Source organism: Bombyx mori, chromosome 1 (genome assembly GCF_030269925.1).
Source record: "Bombyx mori chromosome 1, ASM3026992v2".
NCBI classification, from domain to species: Eukaryota; Metazoa; Arthropoda; class Insecta; order Lepidoptera; family Bombycidae; genus Bombyx; species Bombyx mori.
Genome location: NC_085107.1, coordinates 20,435,678 through 20,449,717, shown reverse-complemented (window position 1 = coordinate 20,449,717; position 14,040 = coordinate 20,435,678). Strand labels below are relative to the sequence as shown.

The 14,040-nt window shown below is 35.5% G+C and overlaps 1 protein-coding gene across 18 annotated transcripts in view; it reads right to left on the bottom strand.

Moving 5' to 3' along the window:
- Positions 1–14,040, bottom strand: part of LOC101742096 (hepatic leukemia factor) — a 154,571-nt gene that overhangs the window by 105,074 nt on the left and 35,457 nt on the right. For 8 of the 18 annotated variants that reach the window (XM_038013836.2, XM_062671018.1, XM_062671014.1 and 5 more), the window contains exon 2: positions 6,166–6,201. The exons of the other annotated variants lie outside the window; for them this stretch is intronic. In XM_038013836.2, the coding sequence (XP_037869764.1) occupies positions 6,166–6,201 (36 nt within the window). The remainder of the gene's footprint in view (positions 1–6,165; positions 6,202–14,040) is intronic. 18 annotated transcript variants of the gene reach the window in all.

Below are 14,040 nucleotides of genomic sequence, written 5' to 3'. Positions count from 1 at the left end.
TGCGACATTCAATCGCCACATGGAGAAAATTACTCAAAACTAGACATTTTAAATTCTCGATATCATTTCTTCATTGTGGAAGCTATGCTTGAACACGTTTAAGGTTTAATTAAATTACCTAAAATAAATATCTACTAAAAGATTCCACGGATGAGAAAGTCAAGTCTACTGAATTTTTTTAAATGTATTCTAAAGCAGGGCAACCTGTGGTCCACTTGATGGTTATTTTTCACCGTCGTTTGTGGATATCAGCAACGACAGAGGCTCCGTGAAGCCACTGGCATTTAAAGTTTCTTATCAGGCCTCGTTTGAAAAAGATCAGGCCATTGCGCTCGTGAAACATTGTGGAGGAAGAGTTCATACCAGTCGGATGGTACGGGGCGTAGCGATTCCACGTAGTAGTAAGGAGTATAGAACAAAAGACACGACCTCAGCTAACTCCCTATGGAACATACTCTACAGAGTCCAGAAAGCTAAAGTCCCGTAGAGGGCCTAGAATTCAAAAGTTATTTGGCTTCTACCGGCAAGAATCATTGCTTAATGGGAACTAATGCGTGGGTTCAACGTGCCCAAGTACTAGTAAGGGTCTGCAATCATTGGCAATTAATATTGCACATCCAGAGCAACAGGAACCAAAACATTTCTATCATTCACAATTCAATATTTTAAGCAAGAGGAGACACTTCCGGAGTTTTATTTTCTTATAAAAATTACGAAAAAGGTTTATGCGCAGTATTAACCGGTAGAGATAATGAGAAATGAACCATGTCCTTAAAATCGTTAAGTCTGAATTTCGAATGATCGTTAGTCGGATCCGGTAGAACCGGCCTGAAACCGGTTTAGCTACAGAATACTTATTAAATACCAATTCCAATTATTTTAAATTGTAAAATCTTTTGAATTATTCTACATCGGGACGATCGAGAAAACTATTTGGTAATTAGAACAAGACTTGAATCTGTATTTAGAATTTCAATAACAAAACAAAAGCTGGCACGTTTTTAATGTATTCGCATCTAATCGAGCCGCGTGCCCAATAAATGATTCGATTTTATTTGAACGCTCAAAACGAAATATGCCAGTGACTTTTTGTTGAAAACGTAACCCGTAAACGTAAACGAACGTAAGCCTTTTACAGTCAGCGTGTGGTGGTGTGTGGTGGCGTGGTGGTGGTGGGTGATAGCGCTCGCACCCCGGGGGCGGCCGCAAGAGATAAGGTCACCGACGCAACACAAAGATTACTCCGATCCCATGAATTACTTACAATTTACTGCTACAACTACCCACTGACCATATTGACGAAATAAAAAAGTTCACCCTCCAAACTACTCTTACTTCTCTAAAATATAATAGTCGAATATGTGAGGCAGTACGTGACCACCTTCTATCATCTCTCTTATTCACAGACCTAAAGCAGATGCGACGAGTTTTCGTTAGGACTTTGTTGTACAGCAAAGCGTGGCTCAGTCACGATTGATTCTATTCAAGACTGATGCCCCTCCTCCATGTACTCGTCGGTCGGCCCCTCACCCGCGACATCGCACAGCCGTATCTGGAGACGTTTCGACCTACTTAAAACAGTATTTATATGTAAATAAACTCTCTCGATTTTTTGTCTACAATTTGTGGTTATTCATCCTGCTCGTAGGGTATTATCTTTCACAGCTAAGAATACGGAACTCTTTGAAGTTTAGATAATCGCGTTAAAATAATAAGCGTTTAAATTAAACTCTCTAAAACAACAACAACAAGAACAGTTAACAACACATGAAAAAAATGTATTAAAATACTGATTTAAAATAGCGGTAAATGTAAAATATGAAAGCAAACATGAAATAAATGAGAAAATCACTAATATTTTAGCTTGACGACAACGCGGCGGAAACTTACTCATTGACAACACTAAAATATATATCGCTGTCAGAAATAGCATGACAAAGAGCAGCTCTGAGTAGGTAGTGAGTAGTCAACTCGTGCCAAGCAGCAGGGTTGATAGTACAGGCAGAACCGGTCAGCTTACACTAGCTAACGTTTTATCTATCGAACAAAGAACTATATATTATGTTCACTTCACATTCAACTAAATAGAAGCATTTCAGAATTTTGAAAATCTAACAAATGAAAATAAACTTTACAAATAATAAAGAAAATAAAATAAGGAATACGTGCCGTCTATACTTTAGTTATTTGCCATAATAAAATGGTTGTGCTCATTGAGTAAGGATAATGACTGCACGCACCGGATTGTTTTCTAATTAATTTATATACAACATTCCTTCAGTGCGTACGTGACCACATCGCTTTGGAGCGGCTACACTGAAAACTCATTTCCTGGCTAATATGTGTTCTGGGAGTGTGCGACATTAGCAATGTAGGTAACAAACAATTTAACTATAACGTGATTGGAAAGTTTGTAAATTTTGTAAGTAGAACGTAAAAGAACGTAAATGACCAAATCTTTGCTAATATTGTAGATAAATTAAAATTATTTTAAGGACGCAGCCCTGGGGCTGTGTCGCTCGTGTGATAGACACGCGGCGGCAGTCGTGGCCCACTGGCCTATCGTGACCGCAATTGCATGGGTAGGCAACGGAATAGGCATGAATCCTCCTCGATCGACTGGCCGACTGTAAATTTTGCTATTGCCCACCGACAATAACCCGATCTCGAACCCATGTTTGCCATATTAAACTCTATTCAGGACGAATAATCATTATTGTGCGAAGATTGCCTTCGACATTTTGATACCTTCTCAAAAATTAAATAGCTTTAACGAATTAAATTAATTAGCAGATATATTTAATGCTTCTAATAGCTAAAAACACAGAAACACCCTGAAGAATACAAAGAAAATACAAAAACGTAAATGTAACCGTGTAAATTAGATTCTTAAAGATATTTTATTGAAATAGTCACGTGCGAATTTGTTTAGTGGCAGGAATGAATGGTGACAGTCAGTCAGCATCTTAAGAATATTGAACGGAAGGTTCCCTCAGTAGCGGATACTCTTAAAGCAAATGTGTGTTAGTTAATCCGCAGACAACAGTTTTAGAATCGCTCAGTTACCATCACCATCACTCCAAGTATGTACCAAACGGGAGAGATAAGTTAGTCGATAAATGAGGTTCAAACACAATCGATACATATCATTTATGAAACAGTATTACAATTGGTTCAAGGTTCTACAAATAAATCTAAAGAGGATGGAACAAGGTTCTGAATGTAACCTACAGAAGTAGTTTCTAGTTGTTATAGAGGGTAGAGTCGAGAACACGTGGTACAATGTTCGAAATAAGTTCAATTTCCGTTGCGATGCTGACCTTCGACTTAGATGCGAAAACTTAAATTGAGTTTGTAAAGCAGGCGCAAAGCGCCCATTGAATGCTGACAAGAAATTAGGCACGTTGTGACATTAATTGATTGTTTATACATCTGTTTTGGATTATAGAACCAGTTTGGCAACAGTGTTTAAGGTGCAGTCTAATCACTGGCTATGAAAGGGGCCTACAGCGAATCCTACCAAACCGACACTTTCCAAAAAATATTTGAAACTGAAAGCTGAACTCATCTTGTATTCACGGAAAAAGTAAAACATTTTATTACGCTTTTAATAATGTGCTTGGCCTCCAGCTTGACTCGCGACCTCGCATGTTTAGCCGAAGTAAATACGGGTATAATATAAAACCTTGCACTCCGTTATTACAGTCAAGTAGTTTATTACGTGGGGCTCAGAAGGATAGTAGTCATCAAACATCTCTATATCTATTACCATCTTAGGTGTTGGTCATTACGAAAACTCCAGTTTTCAAATCGCCGGACAGAGTGAAGCATATAAAAATACAAAATGAATTAGTAAACATGTTTTCAATCAGTTCTTCATGAACAACTCGCGAAAATGTTACATAATGTTTTCAAATTGATCAAAATAAATATCTCAATGAAGCGCAAGACGAGAAGTCAATTTCAAAGCTCTACAATGTATAATAGCTCTATTTTATTCATAAAGAAAAAGTGAAAAGATCACGCGGTAATTTTCCCATACGCACCTTGCAAACTAAATAAAAGCTCTGAACGGTATGCTGGAAGACATAAAGAAGGGTGAAAACAGGAAAGAAGGAGGTATGATGCAAGAGTTGATCAAGTCCTTTTATTCTGGACCAAAGTTTCAGTTGTGAAGATCACGACAGAGAAGACCTTTTCAAGATAAGAAAGTCAATAACTTTATCTTTCTCTTGATTTAACCAATAGAATAACGGTTGCTGTTACCATTGTTCTCACCACCATTGGTCAATATACAATTAGAGATAAACTAAATACTCTGAACGGTATGGGAATATTACACAAGAATTTGAAAAACCAAGAATTTAAGAATTAGAAACATTGCGAAATGTTTCTTCAACCATGCTGATTTTTCTTTCAATGATATCGTGCTCTTTTTAAAGTGTTTCTTCAGTTATTCTTGAGCCCGATATATTATTTATAAATTTCCTGCATTCAACCGTAGTGCGAGTGTGGCGTTTATCGTTGCTCGTTGAACACGCGTGCTCAAACAACGATTGATATGGATTGTGTTAATGGCTTTTTCCAATTTAATAGTTATACGTAAGCGAACTAAAGTCTGAGAGGTATCTAAGAAAATCATACGAAAGCGAAAAGTACTTGAAGGTGGCATTTCACTCTTTCTTTCTGCAGCGTTAATATTCTCGTTGTGTTCTGCCGAGCCGTGAGTAGGGCAGTGATCGCGCTAATTGCCTAACAATTACATGTCCGTAATAACGGGGAAAAGCGGCACATGCAACTAAAATCGTGTATTTGTGTGGAGCGTAGCTAGCTACTGGCCTTGAATAACTTTAAACTAATAATAGCCACAAATCAAACAAAGACGTTGCGTTACCTTGTTACAATTCTGTTCGTGATCACAAAAACAAGCAGCGCTCAGTTTCTTATTCCTGGAAAGGTTGACAATAATTCCAGTTCGAGACATCGTAATGGTTCCTCATCAATATTCCGGATGCGCGCCTCATAATCGCGATTATTGAACTAAGTGAAGCTCGGACCGGCCGCCACGGCCGCGACCCACACTCCGATACAGTTGTGTAGTTTTCATTACAGGAAAACGAATAAGATGTCACATTTTTATCCTCCTGGTATTTTAAAATCTACATTTTATTGTTGCAATGGATGTACCACTAGAGAATAAACCAAGGAGGGTTGACGTCAGGCAAGGGACCGCTCGTAAACCTGGTGACAAATCCCTATGCAGCATGATAAGAGGACATGCTGCGCCAATCTGCAATATTGTGGAATGTGTGGCAAGAAGAAGAATTTTCAGTAATAAGAATGTTGACACTATGAAATTATGTTTGCGGCCCACGTGGCCAGTGTCTCAAAGGCACCACGAAACTGTTCACGATCAACGCCAATGTACCTGGTTCTAAACTTCACTAAGAGCAGCAGAATTGTTTCTAGCTCGACTATCAATTTTATATTCGTGACTTACATGGATGCAGTTCGGTTCACCAAATTTTTGAAAATCTCTCACGTCGCAGGGTAAGTTGGCCAAAGACGAGGCATGCGCTGTGACAATTCGGTACAGTAGGTACCTACTCAGTTCTACGCGACAAAAACCGATCGATTTGGGAACTCGGCCCATTGTAGATTTTAAAATACGTTGTAGCAGTAACCGACTAATAATTATATTAGAACTTACGGTACGAGTGATCGTAATATAAAACATAAACATAACTTCACAACATATTAATTGTACATACTGTTGATTATCGTTAATTACTTGAAATGGCGTAGTATTTATTGTAATAGTATTATTATTATGTCGAGATTGATCGAGCTTCGGACCGACCCAAATCTGTTTTTGTGATTTCCGCTGTTGAAACTGGTGCTGTTTGACTTTATTTCATGTGTTTTAAATAGTATCTGAACGCGCCTTTGCATACAGAATAGTACATTAAGATGCGATGAATCTTTTGCCGATTCAAAATTTACTATTTTTGCTATTTTTATTTAATGTGGTAGTTTAACATGTACAGGACTATTATAGCTTCAGCGAATTTGACAGGAATTCACGTCCGGTAAGTATTTTAAGTGACAAATTTATACTAGCAAGCTCACGGTTGTTGATGTGTAAGCAATGCGTGTGGTACTTACCATATGATGGGCCGTACGCTCCTCTGCCTTCGTAAGCTAATAACAAAAAAATTATGAAATAAGTCAACTGTTTATATTAGTTTATAGTACTACAACTACAATACTAGGTACTTAGTTGATAAAGCATACAATTAGAAACTAAATCTAAACGCGTTCACATACGTCTATTAGTCTGTAACTATGTATTACCAATGCTGATTTTAACTAGTTCTAAAGTATCTATAAGCCTGATCATGTCAGTGGTGATGTTGATGCTGATTTGCGCGATCGCATACGCGACGCCGCTAATTGAGTTAGAGCGCTGGTTAACGGCATCTGTACGCCTATCGTGTGGCTCACAGATGCACTCCGACTTTAGCCGCGATAACAGCAATTACTTATAGAGTTACTTTCCTTCTCACGAGTCTTCACTTTCAACGTAAGTTGTATAATTGGTATAGTTGCTCAGACCACTTGCACCTCCGACAAGTCTGCTGTGCCGAACTAGCACCGAAAATGAACTGGACGTTAAATCGAGGTGCTCCTCGACAGTTAAATGGTAAATAGTTCACATAAAGGGTTATTCCAAATTTACGGTTTTAAGATATCTTTGAATTCTGTTGACTAGAGAGTACTTTATGAAGTTGATGTTAGTATTTGGTCTAAACACCAAACTTCATGAAAAAAAAATTTTTTTAAGTTTAATAAATTCAAAAGTAAACCATTATAACATTTGGATATTGTTGCATGTTTAGATTATTCCTGCATGTTAAGCAAACGATTTTTTTTTATTTATTTTTTTACTAGAAGAGAAATATTATGACTTTTTTTTTGTTGTAAGAGGTATGGTCGCATCTGATGCCTGTAACTAGCTAGTTCCGTTAAAGTTATCTAGTTACAATATTCTAGCCGAGCCAATATTGTTATTAAATTTTAATTTTTAAGATTATGAGATAGTAATAACAATAATAAAATATATTTCCAATATATGACAGATGAATCAGAAGACAAAAAATATTTTGAGGCACTAGTTCAGTGCCACTGCGACGGTGCTCATTAAACATGTTTTAGCGACTGTGATATTCACTTTTAATTTATTTGGTTGGTTTGGTTAATTTTAGTAGTGTTTACGGTAGTTTGAATACATCAAAATCTGTACAGACTTTAACAGCCAAGAAAAATAAAGTATAATAAAATCATATTCTTCACTATTCACGTCATATTCTTCACTTCGTATTCAAACATATATAATTATATAATTTTTAAATAGAAATAGTTTCATTTATCCTACTGATCCTATTATTATTATTAATCCTAAATTTTGTAAGATTGTAGGGATGTTTGTTACTCTTTCACGCAAAAACTACTGAATGGATTTTGATGAAATTTTACAATAATATAGCTTGCACACTAGAATAACATATACAAAATATAACGATAAGTGTCAATTAAGTAGGAAAAATATCTGCCATCTGCGAGCTATTCTAGCGTGCGCCGCAAAAACCATAAAATTTACAATGGAAATGTTTATCATAAACAGTACCTCCAAAAGAGTCCGCGACAGCATATACATATCTATCTTTTATGCATAAGCCAAAATATGTAGTAGAGCATAGCTACTCAGGTATGTTTACTTGAAACTTTACTTGAGTCAATATCATCCCATATTAGTCTACGTCTTGCAATTTGTGGATACACTCAGTGATGGTTTTACACTAGGGGCAGTCGGGGCAAGTGCCCAGGGCGGCAAATTTTTTAAGGTGAATTTTTGTTTTAGTCTCATCATAATTGCTCAATATAATTAATTAATTCTATTAATTAATAATTTTCTGTTTAATTGATAGTTCAACAAATTCATTTCATCCATTATTTGTGAATCATAATTTTGGCACTTTTGGTAAAAATTTATAATCAAAATGATTTAATCAATTTATTTCCTTGGCCATTTAAAATAATAATCGATTTTTCTATTCACTGGAATTAAAGAAATTAATTTAGTTTTTTTATGTAATATAATTTTGAGTCACCCTTAGTGCAAAATTTAAAATTGTTAGAGAAAAAAAACCAAAAATTTATTTATGTTTTTGGAATATATAACATATGATAACGTTTCTGCAATAAATTACTTATTTTAATTTTGAAAAATAAAATATTATATAAACTAGAAGTTTAAGTAAAATTCCAGTATTGGGGCGAATTATTTTCCGGTACCCAGGAGCAGCATTAGCTTTAAATCCGGCCCTGGATACACTTCCAATATTCAGTATATCAATCAATTATGTGTGATAAATTTAGGTTTGCCTGTGTGATGGAATTGAGGACCGCGCCGGCAGGACTATCGCGCCCCTTTCATTTGATTACGCAGCCCGGCGTCCGCGTGGCCTGCCCTTGTTAGGCAACAACAACTTCAATGCTTTGCCTATTAAGGCTATTAAACAGACTAGACTGTTCATTACAATATCACATATTTCAAATAACATTAACTGTTGTGTTACAATTAAAATATTTTGAATATTGTGAAAAGGTTTTGCGAGTGATTAAAAATGCGAAATTAATTATCAAAACTCTTTTGATCACGTCCACAACTCGCGGATATCCAAGCAAATGCGATGTAATAAAATGTAAAGTTGGCGGGCGGCTCTTGTAGGTACTCGTAAACATTGACTAACCAAAGCAGCGCTACATACCGATTTCGAAGCTAACTAACTAACTATTCCGTGTTTTAAAATAACATATTACATTTGGCTCGTTCAAACGGTAACTGCATTCTACTAAATTTCAAATCTATCGTCTCGTCCCGTTACCTTATCTATATTATGTCACTAGCGTAACTCGTGTAGTATTTATTATGTCGTAATAGCTTCACAGACTCTTTGCACAAGTGTGCGGTTTACATGGATTTTTTTTTCAAATAATCTTTCATTTTTTTTTGTTGTGAATTTTAATAATATAACTCATTCAACATAATACACAGGAGCGAAGAGTCTACCAATTAAATGACAACAATTTGCTAAACAATTATGAGCTAAATCCAGTGCTTCATACGACGAATATCAAAAGCATATCTTATCAAATTTGGCTAGAGAGGGAAGAACTCTGGCAGAATGGTAAAGTCTTTGAATCTAATCCGAGCGATTAGTAATTACCAAAATACAATCTATACTAATATTATAAAGAGGAAGGATTTGATTGTTTGTTTGTATTGAACTTGACTAACTGACCACTGAACCGATTTGAAAAATTCTTTCACTGTTTACAAGCTACACTATCCCCGAGTGACATAAGGATTTTTGTTTTAAATACTGATCCTTACTAAAACTTCAATAATGTAACCCGAGGTGTAAAAAAATTACCTAAAATATTCTTTACATCGCGTGCGCGGCGAAAACTATTGATGATAGAATAAAATAATGTACTATGACTTTGTAGAACACCTTATTGTTTACAAAAAGTGTCGCGGCAGCATATGTCTAACTATTATAGTTATGCCACAATAAGTGTTATTTTATTAAAAAAAAAAAACAACTGATTCAATAAATTCAATGGCTTTTGTTTTGTATGTATGACCTTTTCACGAAAATTAGAAAAATAGTAATATAAAAATAATAATAAAAGAGATAAAAAAATCATGTATATGAAAATAAAAGTTCATTAATATAATAATAATATTCAAACTATCTTTACAATTTTCTTTTTTTAGCATATGACGCATAGAAAGGTGATGTGTGTGTATTATAATTTTTAATTTTGAAATTTTTTAAACTCGCGAGCGAAGCTGGTGCTGACCGCTAGTATAATATGTACAAAGTACAAGTAAAATATAAGTTAACATTTGAGAAGAGATGAGACTACCTCGTATGAATTTAAAATTTCCAAACACCGTTGCTCGGAATTGCGCAGACACTATAGAATGCTCAGTAGATCTAAACTCATTGCCAGTTATATGTTTAAAATTAGCCGAGTGTTTGAACGATGTTTAGGCCGGTACCGACCCGTCCACAAACACATTCCCCACAGGTAACGCATTAGGGCATCACTAATTCATTAGTACTCGAATTATCACAAGTGAACCTAATGGTTGGACTGAGATTGGGAATCTATTACCTGTATTTACATATAAATAGTACAGAATCTATGAATTAACTGTCGTGAGACATTCAAATCTTGTTTGTGAAGAACGTAGGCTGAGGTAACATAAAGCATAGTTGTATTTGTTCTGTTTCAGCTCGGCTCTACACGAGCCTGAAGCTATTGCTTCCAACTGATGAATATATATATATATATATGTATAAACTCGTATTGCAAAATAAAGTGTGCACATTCAAAGAATAAGAATGTTTCGCGCAGTTCGTATTAGGTGTAGGTGCGAACGGTGCGGTCTCGTGCATTTGATTGAACCCACGCACTGCGTGCCGAGCCGTCGCTCCCTCGCCAGATGCAATCGACGTACGTACTATTCAAATTTTATTTTTAACTTTTTACTCTTGATTGAGCTGTATCAATTTCGATTTCTGTTCTTCTGCTCATTGGTTTGATATTAAATAACTTACCGAAGTTCTTAATCAGAGTTGCACTATGAAACGTGCTGGCTGCTGGATGCTTTCCACCTTCACCGGCACTAGCGATCCGATAGAAATAATCTTGATACTTTAACTGTCAGTGTTAAGTTAATTAAAATTTTTCAATTTAATTTCAGAAGCCGTCCGACTCTTTGGTATACAGTCGGTCAGTCATTAGTCATTATGCTATCTTTATAGGAGCCCTTGTACACCAAAATGAGAGTACTGCGACCTTGAGTCATAATTTAAAAATCTCAGTTACATTAGAGTGACGGCTATCCTATCCTTCATTTCAGACCACACGAATATTTTGAAGCATTTGAAGTCGTTGTGGCCTAAAGGATAAGACGTCCGGTGCATTTGTATGTAGCGATGCACCGGTGTTCGAGTCCCGCAGGCGGGTACCAATTTTTCTAATGAAATACGTTCTCAACAAATGTTCACGATTGACTTCCACGGTGAAGGAATAACATCGTGTTATAAAAATCAAACCCGAAAAATTATAATTTGCGTAATCACTGGTGGTAGGACCTCTTGGGAGTCCGCACGGGTAGGTACCTCCACCCCGCCTATTTCCGTCGTGAAGCAGTAATGCGTTTCGGTTCGAAGGGTGGGGTAGCCGTTGTAACTATACTGAGATCTTAGAACTTATATCTCGAGGTGGGTGGCGCATTTACGTTGTAGATGTCTATGGGCTCCAGTAACCACTTAACACCAGGTGGGATGTGAGCTCGTCCATCCATCTAAGCAATAAAAAAAAAGCAAAAATTGCGAAGCCACCACGTCTGGTACTACCACTGGTGGTACACACACCACAGCATCACATCACCCGAATGATAAATACTGAAAATAGTAACTAGGAGAAGGAATGAAGAAACTACGAGTATTAAGTATTCGATAATAAAATTAGGCGAACCTATTATTTTTGGATAGGATCGTCATTTAATAACAAAATTATACAAATGCATTCATTCAACTATTTTAATTCGATGAATAAATAATATAATAATAAAGATATAACATGTTTCAGCTTTGTATGTTTAGAAAGGGTACTGCATACAACCGACAACATCGTTTTCATTTTATTAGATGGGCAGAAATTCTATTATCTAAACGCGAAAAATAATTCATACGCTAACGTTTCATTGACCCTTTTATATAGCAATGTACTGCTTACATAATGGTATAAACTCGCCCTTACTGATCAATTGAAATTATTTCTTACCTCAAAGCATATAACTTCGTACGAATTCTATAATAGTTGTTATAATGTTTCATTAAGTTTAAGTTCTATCGTCTCGTTCCTCTAGCAATTAATGACTGTTAGTACTGTACTCCGGGTTCCGGGTTTTATGCTCGGTCGGAGTCAGTTACAGAACATATTTGCGATAAGTATACTCGTAGGTACATGTTGATAGTGGTCACTACACTCACTTAATACTATTATATGTTTTCTAATACCAATAATTGTTGGTACAGTAAGATATATTACGGTATTTAAGATTATTAGCTCGAAACCGTACAATATTTTTTGTTCCTTATCAATACATAATTTTCTTATATGATGTTATGATTTAAATGAAATGATCAATCAACTTTCACCTAATTTGATCTATAAAATTGAAAATAGCCTATTTAAGTTAAGTCTTCAAAACGCCAAGTAAAAAATAAAATTTAACAAAAAAACTGCAGAAAGATTACACAAACAATATTTACCGCTCAGATGAAAGCCGTCGAGACCTTGTTTAGATATCCGATAAGACTAAAAACATTAATTTAACTTCCGTGAACACGTATATACATATACTGTAAAGTATTTACTTTTTATATGTATAAAATAACAGTAGCATGCCGTTCAGCCGGCATGAAAAAACAATTTTTCTCTCGAGACAATTGAACATTATGTAAAAGGATGTATGTCACGATATCTTCATTACATATAGAGTTTATAATCGCTTGCAGCAGTAATCACTTGCAGTATTATATATATTTAGTACGAGGCTTAATTTGTTTCATTAATTGCGCTATCGTTATATGGTTTTATATGGTAACTTTCCAAAGATGAAATTTATCCAAATCCGTACAACGGATTCTGCTTGGTGGCTTTGATTGCTCAACTGCTCGAGCCATTGCTTTCTTTTGACGTGAAAAAAGGACGAAATCAAGATTTTTTGTTGTGATAGTAAAACGACGTTTCCAGTTGGAATATGACGTGATATTTTGGGATAAAATTTGTCATTGTTTGGCAATTGTCACTCTTCTGACCTGAAACTATCACTTTAAGATCCTCATATCAATTCGTTGATTCGTTTTGACGTGAAAGTAGGACAAACAAACACGAACAAACAAACAAACTTTCACATTTAAAATGTTAGTATGGATTTTCAAGACCTTGTACTAGTCTTGGCGAAGCCGGAAAGGCGTTCAGGCCAGTGGCCACCACCTAACTTACCATAATAAAAAGACCACTGACTCCAGTCGACGCGGCTGAAATCGCGAACCATCAAAAACAAACATGTGTTTTCTTTAAATCATCGTTGTGTTATAATCGTTTACTAATATGTCTCAACGTTTTGTGTTAAAAGTACTTTGTATCCAACGAGTCACGAGGCACGTGAATTTTTACGTAAACGTAATTTCTATGATACACTAACAAATGAGTCACGAAAGTTTGTTAAACCGTAGACATGTCAAATGTTTAGCCAATGCTGTCTTACTATTGAAAGTGACTTTATCAAACAGATCAGACAAATGTAGGAAGACGATAGCTTTAGGTTAGATATCAGGTATTTCTGAATAAATGAGACGTGTATGTATGTATCAAATTGAAATTTATTCGAAGTGTAGTGGCAGGTTTTTATAAATCAGGAATAACATGCTGAAATTATTTTCAAAAACTACATTCGTTTCAAAGGGAAATTTTGTTTACCTACAGTAAGCCTCAAGCCATTAGCAATTTTCAATGCAAAGCAATTTACTTACTATACGCAACTCCCTTGAACAAACCAAATATTGTAGGTATGTATGTGTGGATTTCATGTTAGTTATTGTGGTTGGGATAGAAATCGTAATAAGCCGTTTATCATCTGCTTATGTTTAAAATAAATTTTGTCATATGTCAATGTAATGTCAAAATTAAAGAGGCAGTAGATATGTACTAATTTTACATCAAAATGAAACGTTTTTTTTTTTTTAAATTAAACTTTTTAATTATTTTTAGTAGTTAGTCTTATCATTATGTTAAATGTTACAAGGAAAACAGCGCGAGAGCCTGAGTACATTAACATAATATTAATTTATAAATATGAGGCTCATTCAACATTTCTGCGTTAGGCTT